This window comes from Mytilus trossulus, chromosome 14 (genome assembly GCF_036588685.1).
Source record: "Mytilus trossulus isolate FHL-02 chromosome 14, PNRI_Mtr1.1.1.hap1, whole genome shotgun sequence".
NCBI classification, from domain to species: domain Eukaryota; kingdom Metazoa; phylum Mollusca; class Bivalvia; order Mytilida; family Mytilidae; genus Mytilus; species Mytilus trossulus.
Window position 1 is genome coordinate 66,508,277 of NC_086386.1, and position 12,587 is coordinate 66,520,863.

At 30.6% G+C, this 12,587-nt stretch overlaps 1 protein-coding gene across 2 annotated transcripts in view; it reads left to right on the plus strand.

Moving 5' to 3' along the window:
* The window catches only part of LOC134696333 (dynein regulatory complex subunit 4-like), a 45,506-nt gene that overhangs the window by 19,860 nt on the left and 13,059 nt on the right, over window positions 1-12,587 (plus strand). The window contains exons 11-15 of one of the 2 annotated variants that reach the window (XM_063558059.1): window positions 2,362-2,436; window positions 7,411-7,569; window positions 8,796-8,855; window positions 10,688-10,825; window positions 12,362-12,529. In XM_063558059.1, coding sequence (XP_063414129.1) covers window positions 2,362-2,436; window positions 7,411-7,569; window positions 8,796-8,855; window positions 10,688-10,825; window positions 12,362-12,529 — 600 coding nt within the window. The remainder of the gene's footprint in view (window positions 1-2,361; window positions 2,437-7,410; window positions 7,570-8,795; window positions 8,856-10,687; window positions 10,826-12,361; window positions 12,530-12,587) is intronic. The other variant, XM_063558060.1, reaches the window with a different exon arrangement.

Below are 12,587 nucleotides of genomic sequence, written 5' to 3' on the forward strand. Positions count from 1 at the left end.
TTCCGATACGTCAACATATTAGATACAGATACGATACGCCTTTAAATGTCACACTTCTACTTATAGGTTGTTTTAAATATTTCTTATACACGAACATTGTTTTAAAACAAGAGAAATGTAATGAGCCCCACGGAGACGAACATAAACCATGTTCTATCTATGCATCTCGTTGTTTACGATTTAAAAATGAATATTTCTTTTATTGTCCCATAATGGTATAGTTTTTGGCATGTGATATTGGCACTATTGAAACCTTTGCTTACTGTGAAAGAACTACGTGATTGAGTATTTATAAGACAATTTGGTGAAAACTTTGTTTGAAAAAAAAAAAAAATACTGCACAATGTCATGTTTTCTCTGACCGATAATGACGTCTTTACATCAAATTTATTGTGTTGTGGATATGCACTGACTGATTGATATCACTTCTTGTGTCGTTGATACATACATGTAACGCACAGTTCGTAATTATATTACGCTGTTGCTGTGTACTGTCTTCAAGTAAACGTAGGAGTTCCATTGTTATTATGTGGTTAACAGCCGAAATGTACTATATGCATTTAGTATTCATTTATGTATTTCTCAGTTCTGAGTGTTCTTGCATTTATTTGTGATGTACCATTCGTGAAATGTTGTCATTTTAGCAGTATTTTTTTTACATTGTCATTAAGCGCGATGTTTGGCTAGCAATAACACCATGTTAAACCCACCATCTTTCTAAAAAAAATACTTGTACCAAGTCAGGAATATGGCAGTTGTTATCAAATAATTCGTTTCTATATATGTTGTGTTGGCGTTTTTTTGTTGTTGTTGTACCTCAGTGTTTCTGTTTTTTCCGGTGTTTTCCTCTTATAGTTGAGGTGTTTCACTTGGTTTTAGTTTGTAATCCGGATTTGTTTTCTCCCAATCGATCATGACTTTTAAACAGCGGTATACTTCTGTATCCTATATTTAGTCTCATATACATACCTTTTTCATTGTTTTTTTATTGGCTTTAAACTAGCTTTCCCGTAACTGTGAGTACTCCTCTTGTCTTTTGTGTTCTCTTTTAGTTTTTTGTTTGCTATGTATCGATATGAGTTAAGCCTTTTTTTACTGATTTTTTTATAGATTGTTCTGATGTTTTACTGTTACACCACTGTTCTAGGTTAGGAGAGGTTTCGCACAATCAAACACGCTTAATCCCGTCGTATGATGTAAGTGCCTCTCCCAAGTCATGATCCTGTAATTTTGTTGTTGTCATTTGTTGCTATGTTTGGGTTTTCTTTTGCTTATCGTTTTGTTCATAAATCAGACGGTTAATTTTTAATTTGAATTATTTTACATTTGTCATTACGGGACCTTTTATAAATTACTATTAGGTATGAGTTTTGCTCATTGTTGAAAGATATATGGCTCATAGTTGTAAACTTCATCTTCAGTTGGTCTCTGGTGGAGAGTTGTCTTATTGACAAATATCCCACTTTTTTCTTATTTTTTTTTTTTTTTTTTTTTTTTTTTATAGTTTTCATAAATTTTTCCTGATTACACAGTGCAAACTTAAACTTTAAGTTATGAGATGATCATAGTTAAAAGAAAATATGTTGATAATTTAAGTTTTTAGTATTGAATTTTCATAAACATATATGCTATAATTAATTTTGAATTTTGTAAACATAGTCTTTGGACTTGAAAGGAAGCTCTCTCGTGAATTGGACATTTTTTTAAAACTCGGCAGTACAAATGAACTGGTTCTCGGCTGACTACTACATTTTGTTTATGAGTGAAGCGTAATAGAAGCGGATTCCAAGTTGCAGTTCAAAGTGATTGTCAATTTTGGTGTTAGTTTGTGAAATAATGTGTTCTTATCTGTTCACACGAATCTGTCTTATAATCTCACTTTGTTATACTGGAGTTTCGAATTTCGGTTGATGGTCGAACTTAGGATCGTAGAATATGCTTATGGTGCAGCTGTTTATAATATTGCTACAAACATTTTTTTAAATTTCCTGGAAACCAATATATAGGTAGGAAACAAAGAAATGAATGTAAAATGTAAAATATTTCATTTCGGCAATTTATATTATATTTTACATCGTTACTTTTTTTAAAATTTTGTTTCGGTTATCAATTCCTTTTTTTCTTAACTAAACAATTGAATCACGAGAAGTAGATTATAAAGCATGTTAACAACATTAAAAAAGGATATATGTTCATGTAAAACGCTTACTCTATACGTGTATAAAACAGGAAGGTACATGGTGAAACACGTATTTAAACGTATACAAAAAATCAAACACAACAGAAATGAACACATTTTCGTTCGATAACCTAAATGATAAAAGATTTTCTGTAGATATTTAATAACTTTCTTTTGATAAGGATAGTGAAATTAGAAGAACAGATAGCAAATATGACAAATAATATCGAGAAGGAAAAATCTGATCTGAATGTGAGGCAAGTATTATCAACATAATTAAATATTAATAATGTTTACTTCACGACACCCAGGGAAAAATGATAAGCTTCATCAACATATTGTATTTAATTAAATGAAAAAAAATATGAGTTTTTCCGTGTCTTGTGCTAATGGAAAGAATATTATTAAAAGTCGACAGGTTTTAATATGTAATTTTCGGCGTTTTGCATTTGCGCCGATTTGCATTTCATTCGTTTGCGCCGATTTTTTTACAGGTAAATTACAGGTGAAATGATATAAGAAGATGTGCTATGAGTGCCAATGTACGGAAGGCGATAGGGCCATTCCAAAAAAATATTTTATGTCTTAATTACGACATAGCATGTCGTAATTTCGACATAACATGTCGTTATTACGACATCGCTATGTCGTAATTTCGACATAACATGTCGTTATAACGACATCGCTTTGTCGTATTTTCGACATATCATCGACATCGCTATATATAAAAGAATATGTATTTTGATTGCCAAGAGACAAAATGACATAGAAATTAACAACTATACGTCTTTATAATGCCCCCAATAATTAGAAAAGCCCCCTCATAGTCAGCTATAAAAGAGGGAGGAAAGATACCAGAGGGAGAGTCCCCGAAATGCTGTGTGGCAGACAGTGTTATTATTTAGTTATTAGCTCCCTTGGTAAAACTCCAAATTTCATATTTAATGCATTTTATTGTTAAATAATTTACATGAAGCTTAATTGCATAGATTTTGCTATTTGAATTCATTGGTTAAAGATATTTATTTATATTGTAAAGTTTAATATTTGCATCGTCGCAAAATCTTTGGTTACCTTCTTTGGAAACCTTCAGTGAGAAACTTATATATTTTATAAAAAAATTGGAGGCTAATAAACTAAAGTTTGAATGAGTAAAAAACCCAGATAAGGTAGATAATACTATTCGAATATGTGAGACAAACTTGCCAGCTAAGCCTCCCATCTCCCTAAAAATAAGCGCATACTACATGGCTTCTTGTAAGATGGGTGTATTAAAGTATTAATTGCTATGATGTTACTTTCAAACGTTGGGCACGATGTTCCTACAACACGTTACACTTAAAATACGGCGTCGAAGAGGGTTTGCAAGTTTTATTCGGTTTTTTATATTGTTGGTTGATTCTGGTTCTGTTCGTTTTGTGATGTCATTTTATCCAAAATTACCTCGAGTTGTGGAAATCGATATAATAATGTTTACCCTTTAAGTCATTTCAACTAAAAATGCAGTACTGTCGCAAGTTATGTAGGAAGGAAAGATGGGACGGAAGTACATGTATACCGTTTTCATATTTTTTATCATAGGATGTTTAACTTTCAAGTTGCTTGCATATCATCTGTCATTGTAAAATTTCTATATCTTAATTCATCCCCAATACAAATATATCTGACACTCTGCAAGTAAATCGAACATTTTTACTCTTGGTTAAATTTGAATAGAATTGTATTTTCCCTGGCACATAAGTTGTCGAAATACACCCCTTCAATTACTTGAACCTTGGCTTGATAATTATTTCCCAAGTCATCTGCAGATATATACATTTTAAAATATAGTAATCTACTCCTGGATCGAAAACGACAAATAAAAATATAATCCCGGGTTTCTTTTCATTCGAGGAAACGGGTTTCGTCGCTGTTTGGGATTCGTCTATCAATTACCTCGATTTTATGCACAAGTTTATATTGACGAAAAGTTCCGGCTTAGCTAGTACAGGAATTACTTTCACTGTCACGACAGCTATAACATGAATAGCAGGACAAATCGCGAAGTAAAACATTCCGTGAACTGGTATTAAGTCTTTTGATAGTGGTGATTGCACCTTACTGAAGTGACGACTTTAAATGATCTATTTCGGAGTACTTTCGTTACATAAATTTCAATTTATCTTATATAATGGGATTTTTCCCCATTTCCAAATTCTTTTAAATAAATCGTTAAAAGCTATACAATTAATAAAAATCTCAAAATTTAACCTGTGTCGAACCTATGTCCCCGGGCGGAGTCTATAGCCACATTTTCTTTTTCGGCAGCAACCAACATCTTTTTCCAAATTTCATAACACGATTTGTTTTAATTATCATAAACATTTAATTGAAACTTTAGCACATTTAACGTCGGAAATTAGCGTCTTTAGGATTTTAGACGTTTTCAGACGTTTGGGAAAATTGGCTACCGTTTTGTAATGTATGGAAGCATTTTATACCTTTAAGACCCAAATATGTAGTCGGCATGTTTTACTCTTCGTATAATAAACTTTTGTTTTGATCAATTATAAAAAATACGCGTTAACTGCTTTGAAAATTGAAATATCAACTTGGACAAAATGGCTACAGTTTGAAAAACGACTGTGTAGAGAAGATTTTATTGAATCAGCAATATGTGAACTCACATGAGGCAAATATTTGTACTTTTGTTAGATATTATTATTGTCTTACTATTTTAATTCATTTTCTGCTATAATATGCAGTCGAGTCAAATGAAATTTGGTAAAATAACTGCTTTAACGCCACAAAGAACCGACACATGTCGTTGTTCCCGTCAAGAATCAAGAAGATCAGAGAATAAGAAATAGGATCACTATACATAAGAGTTAAAACAGTTTTACATGAATGTAACGTTGAACGGGGACATCCGTTTTTTTTTCACATAGCTTTCTTATTTTAATCCTCAAATATTCTAGATATTACTTAAGAGATGATCAAGAGCTGTAAAAACATAATTCAAAACATATATTGACTTTGTTTTAATATTGGTTTGTTTTTTCTAACATTTTTATTTTGTTTTGCGGATGAAATTTTGAAAAGATTCTCTTTTTAATCCTAGGGGTTGTAGGAACATCGCGCGTGTCTAACGTTTGAAAGTAGAAATAGAGCAATCAATACTTCAATACACCCTTATACCAAGAAGCCATGTAGTTTGCGCTTATTTACAGGGAGATGGAAAGCTTGGCTTGACTTGGTTGTACAAATTAAGTCCTCTTATAATTCCACATTTTATTCTTCCAACATGTGTGACTGCATAGCTCTTCAACGACCGGTAACTTGTTAATCTATCAAAAATTGAAGTTTTAGACTGTACAGCCCGAGCACGATAGGCACTGTTAATCTAAATTGGTATCTATAAAATATATAAGTTTCTCACTGAAGGTATCCAAAGAAGGTAACCAAAGATTTTTCGACAATGCAAATATTAAACTTTACAATATAAATAAATATCTTTAACCAATGAATTCAAATAGCAAAAGCTATGCAATTAACAAATATATACTTCTTTAGCTTCATGTAAATTGATTAACAATAGAACACATTAAATATGAAATTTGGAGTTTTACCAAGGGAGCTAATAACTAAATAATAACACTGTCTGCCACACAGCATTTCGAGGACTCTCGCTCTGGTACCTTTCCTCCCTCTTTTATAGCTGACTATGCGGGGGCTTTTTTTTCTAATTATCGGGGGCATTATGATGACGTATAATTGTTAATTTCTGTGTCATTTAGTCTCTTGCCAATCATAATACATATTTTTTTTTAAATAAAGCGATGTCATTATTACGACATAGCTATGTCGTTAAAACAGTGATGTCGTTATTACGACATGATATGTCGAAATTACGACATAGAGATGTCGTTATAACGACATGTTATGTCGAAATTACGACTCAGCGATGTCGTAATAACTACATGTTATGTCGAAATTACGACATGCTATGTCGTAATAACGACATATTTTTTTTTTTTGAATGGCCCTTATCGGCTTCCGTACCAATGAGACAACTCTCCATCCCAGTAATGTTATTTTCATTTATCATTCAAGACCTCTTCCGTTAGCCAGTTGTACATATTATGTTATGAATTGTCAATCATAACATGCATATAACTGTTGTCTCCTGTTTTCAAGAAGTAAAAACCTAAGATAAAAGCACTTTGTTTATTCTAAAATGACGAAATAAAAATATATGTACAGCATTCAAATCCATAAAAACGGAATACATTCAAATCATAAATCTGCTTTTGCCGAGTATGTGTAGTAATCAATACATCTAATATATTCTTTTCTTATGATTTCGTCTCTTCTATATTTGGCGTAATTGTCGATAAAGAAGGCCACATTTTCTTTGTCTGGCATACGTACTGGTGGGGGGCATTTCTAGAGTTCGCATTTTCTCACAAGGGAGCTATTAAACCAAGAGTCCCACATGGTGAAGTTGAAATCGAAAATGGTTGACCGTTATGGAATGTGTACTTGTACGTTGTCTACGAATGTATGAAATTTGTCATCAGACAATTTCAAACGTGACAATTTTGTCGTCAGACAATTTCAAACGTGAAGCAGTCATCGATTTCATTTAGGGAAAGAAATGGTAACCCGAAACATTGGGATAGCCATTTACCAATTACAATGTCACTTGACTAGTCTTTATACTCTGTGATCGACCAATGTCAAAGTATAAACTTACCTGTAACTTACCTGTAAATCCAATTAGGAAAAATATAAAATCGGCACAAATGAAAAATGAAATCGGCGCAAATGAAAGAAGGGACATTTTCAAAATCGGCGCAAATGTCATACGCCCCTAATTTTGAATTGCAGGATTTATTAAAATGTCATAACAAAGAGTTATACAAATGATTATCATTAAATTCAAAACTTGATGAGAGTAATATCCAATTTGTCAACTTAACTTTTGTGAACATGAAATGCAATAGATTGACAAAAGTATTGACCAAAACCAACCGAATGCAAGTTTGATGTAATCATTGGCATCTCTTTACAAAAAACTACTCAATGTATAAGCAAAATAGATTATAAAAAGGAAAAAAAAGAAGATAAATCACAAACTGATATTTTTCATTTTCTTCAATTATTACTGTATTTAATTTACAAACAATTAATTTGATCTTTCACTCTAGCTTGTATTCTTATAAAGCTTAATTGCAGTTTTGTTTTTAAAGATCGCAACAGGAAATTTCAAAAATAAAACAACAACTGGATGAAAAAAGTAAATCATATGACAAAGAAACCAGTGAACGAAAATCAATTGAAAAAGAAAATTTGGAACTGGCAAAGAAAACGACAAGTTTAGAAGAAGAAATCCATGAATTGAAATCAAAGTGAGTGCTCTTTGGGTTAATAAAATATTTTGTTTGAAAAGGAAAAACACCTGACTTATGTAATAAGGTGCAACAAAAAGCTGTAATATGACAAGGGCACTGATGCGTATTCATCTGTCAATAAAATCAACTTGAACCGTTTTAATTTAAAGAAAGGAAAGCTATACATAAACTAACCCAGCGAAAGAACAACAACATATATCCATTGGCGACCATACTATATTTAACAATAAACAAGTGTGCGATGTTTTAAAATCCATTATAATTTGTTGTAAGATGGATTTGTCCGTGTATATGTTCATTTCTGGTTATTGTATGCTGTAATATTGCTTATTCAATATTTTTTCAAGGGTGACTTTTAAATATAAAATTTTAAAGTATTAACTCTAAATACTAAATACGTCCTTAACTGAAATTTGTTATAATTTTTTTTAATGAAAATTGTTCATTGTAGTCGCGCCTTTAATTATGGTGGTTGTAATGATTTATTTTTCAAACACCTTTGACAATCAGCAAAAATAAATCCATTGTGTAATGTAAAAACATGGGGATGTTGTATTATTTCCACTGTCCACCAAATCAAATTAAAGTATGTTTGCAATTATAGGCAAAACAGCCGTCAACAATAAAAAAAAAAAACCAAAACCGTATAGTCGGCTATAAAAGGATTCGACGTAACACATATGAATCAATTCAAATGCGAAAACCAACACACTAATTTGTAAGTTTAAAAAAGGGGCGAAAGATACCGGAGGAGCAGTCAAACATATAAATCAAAAATAAACTGACCACATCATTGCTTAAAATGAAAAATAAAACCAGACAGATAATAGTACACAAGAACATATTTGTGAGCGTTCAAACCTCATCTATCCTTCAACTTTGGTGTAATAGCACAACATAAAAACAAACTATATAGATAAGTAGAAAAAAGATTAAATTATCAGATCGACTTAAACAAAAATATCAAACAAAAACCAAAACTAGACGTGGCAGGGTACATATATATGTATCCATCCCTCATCACTAACAATAAAAAAAATACAGTAAGTACAGATCAGAGAGTACTTGCAGTTACTGACAGCTAGTTCAAAGACAAAGACAATCGATAAATAAAATTATGTATCTTGCACTATGTATGATTTTATCTATTACTTAAAAGTTATCTGTTTTTATTACCTAAATGTTATCTTTCTTTTATAACTTAAAAAATATCTTTCTTTCAGCAAATCTGCACAAGACACGAATAAAGAGCAAATAACAAGGTTAACTAACGAAAATGAAAGGTATGATTTAATAAAGAAGGCTAATATAATGTTAGTTTAACATTGTGTATGCACATGTCATATCGAATATAACAATTTTAATGACATGATAAATCAACAAAAATATCACAATGATAAGCTAATTTGGTGCATACAGGTCAATTTAATACATAAAAACGCTCTAAAATAACTACTCAATTTTTTTCGGTTAATTTTAGAATAACCAAATGTTGCCTCATTCTTATAGCAATACACTCGCTTGAAATAAGAACAGGATAAAAATCCATCGCACACTTAAAAAAACTTAACTTCATAAGAATAATTCTTCGATTGCTATACCTGATTTTAAATAATATCTATTTAGTGCAGAAATTTTCCATTTATTTATGTTGTTTATCGAACTGTTCATTTAGACATCAGCAGAAGGTTTCAACTTGCACCTTAAGAAATGAATCACTGTGCTTATTTGAATATCATTTAGATGTAAATGAATGCTTTGCCATTTTATCCTTCTTTGGTTTTCTTTCCAAAGCGTTGTATGTTTGTTAGCGACTGATACCCTTTGTATTTCACAACGGTATCTTATGCCTCTCTTAAAACTACACGAATTTCTTTGTGTAAAGAAGAATGGTCAGGTTTTGGTGTTTATGATAGTGTCGACAATGCTTCACTGACAAATATATGATTTTCATTTTAGGTAATAAAAAGGGTAATGTTTAAGGAAATATCTTTATCACAGCATAAAATGTTTTAGATTAAAATTGAAGTATTGTTTAACGTACAATGCAAATGGTTCAAGCGTTTATCGATCATATAAAACTTATGCTTAATTGCATTTCCTTCTTTTCATATTCATTAAATTAATCATTTAGTAACTTAGAAAAAAACTTATCAAAATATGTTTTCAGTCCTTGTTAGCATTAACAAATGTCTTCGCATTCGTATACCAATACAATCGCTGGTAATAAAAAAAGGGATAAGGTTTATCATTATTTTTAATTCAACACACACTTGATAAAGCCTAACAAATTTCAAAATAAGATTTCTTGGATTATTTACTTATTTTACATGAAATTTGTTTATTTACATTTGTTGATGTATAAAATAAAAGTTACAAATTGCATTTGAATGTTAGTGTGTAGATATTATTGATGATCTAAGCTGGATGCAATCATTATCTGTAAGGTTATTGTTCATTACTTTGTTAAACTATTCAAAACATTAAACATGTTCTAAGCCAGTTTTGATATGCTCGAGCTAGATTTTGCACAATATTTTACATTAGATTTTAAGTTTTCTTCATTTTTTTTTATCGATTTGGTCTACTGAGATTTTAAATTCGACGAATCTTATGTGGACACAACGCGATCTGGTTTTCTAAATTATAATGGTAACCTGGCTAGTTTTACGATCAAGATCTGGTCTAGATCTACAATTAAGTCAATTATTGACATTCTAAATCGAAACTGTATTTAAGTGTTTGCCCTTCAGTCGACTATTTAATGACGTTATATGTCAGCTTTGTCAACATTGCTGATATTGTCATTTAGATCCAAATACTGTTATTTACCTTTAAAGACGATTTTGCACACAAAACATGTCAATTGTTGAAAATACAGATGATTAAGCGACAATGGCTTTTTATAGTTTCTTTTTTGCTTTGTCTAATTTAGCAATATAATGAGTCGATCTCTTTCCAACTACAAGTGTTTCAGGTAAGAGGATGAACTTCTCGCCAAAGACATGTTCAGTTCTTTAAAATTTTCCTTGAGTGAATTCAGAAATTGTTAGAAAACATTAAGGTTCCATCTCTTTCAAGAAAAGAAGCTTTTAGCAAACAAATTGTTTTATAGGTTAAAGCTTACCGAGAAGCAGTTAAAAGAAATTTTAGAGAAGAAAGAAAAAGAAATAAAGAAACTGGAAGAAGCTCATAATGTGACGAAAGCAGAAAAAGCGTCTGTTCAATCTCTTTTGGATGAAATAAATAGCAAGTAAGTTAAGTTCTGTCAGAATTTGTATTTGTGACTAAACATTTCATAATTATAAATATAATAATAATCCTAATAATAATCATTAACATAATAATAATAATAATAATAATAATAATAATAATAATAATAATAATAATCAGTAAAATTTTTATACTAAAATCAACAATAATATTAATAATGATAATAATAATGATAATTCATTTACAGAAATACATTTTAGTCGATAGTGTATACAAAAAGATGTGAAAATGGACTTTTTTTGTTTCTCGTTGCTTAATCTTTAGTTTTATATTGAATGTTTTTTTTCGTCAGTTTCTATTCTCAGACATCGTATTGTTCGTCCTTCATCAAATTAAAACTTTTGATTTTCACATTGCTCATATTCCTTTACTTACATTTTCCTGTATTTAAGAAAAATCGAATTATTGAAAAAATGGGATTCACCAAATAGCAGATCGAAATGTAAAACTAGCAAACAAATGAGTGAAATAAATATTACTTATGATCACGATTGCATCAAATGTAAATATACAAATAAGATAAACAATATATTGGTGTCTTACTTCATTTCAAGCGTTGTTTAACTTCAAAACTCCTGTCTTACTCAATATTTATTATTAGTATAGCCGGCTTTCTTTTTCATTATTTTGAATATCAATTTTTCATTTAAAGAATATGAATGTTAAGTTGGTTTCCTATACTTGTCATTATTTGTCACATATAATGATATTTTTTAAGCAGAAAACAAACAGAATTTTGTCATATTATAATAGTTTGGATCGGGAGATGAGATGGAATGATTTGAGTACCAGTGGCAGTCTAGGATAATCCGCAGATAATAAATATAATCATAGATTATCGTTGATCATCTCAAGGAGATTGATAATCTCGCTTGAGCCAGCCGACTAGTATTATCGCTATTTTGTGCTTTTTTCCTTCTTTCTTTTTTTATCCTTTTTTGTGATATTTTTTCACAGCATGCTACTCGCTTAAGATGGAAGATTATCGATAAAACAAATGACGCGCGTAGCGTTGCTAATAAAATTGACTTGAAATTGACCAAACGTCGTCATAGGTAAAATAGCTATAAACAGATTATATTTGATCATCTCAACTCGATTGCCTTTCTCACTTTCGCCGTACCGGCTCAAGCGAGAAATTCAATCTCGTTGAGATGATCAACGATAATCTATGAATATCGGTTTTTGTAATACTATCACAAAATGACTGTTTGGTATTGTTCAAGGGTTTAAACATATTTTCAAATACAACGATGACGGTTGAAATATTGAAAATAAAAAAAAAGTCTGCTTGAATTATATACAATAATAATTATTTATTTGTTTACTACCACAAAATTGAACAATGTATGAATACCAGCATCACTGTATTCACGTATTTATGTATAAACAGCATTTGACACTTTAAACGAACAATTGCTTGAAATCTATATTTCAGAATTCCAGAGTTGTTTATTTTTTTCAGAAATCGTTTTAATCTGGAAATTTTATTATCCCCGTTTCTTGAATTTTATAGAGTTAGACAAGAGGTAGATCAACACACTAAGAAAACTGTTTCATTATCTCAGAATTTAATGTCAAAAGAACACGAGATTTTGGATTTGAAAAGAAGTCAAATTGAATTAGAAAGAAGTCTGTCATCCTTAAACAAACAGATAGATGATCAGAGTAGCACAAATAAAAGGTATAAGATAGGTGGGCTGGCAGTCAGACACACCTGGAATACACTTTGTTGTTCTTTT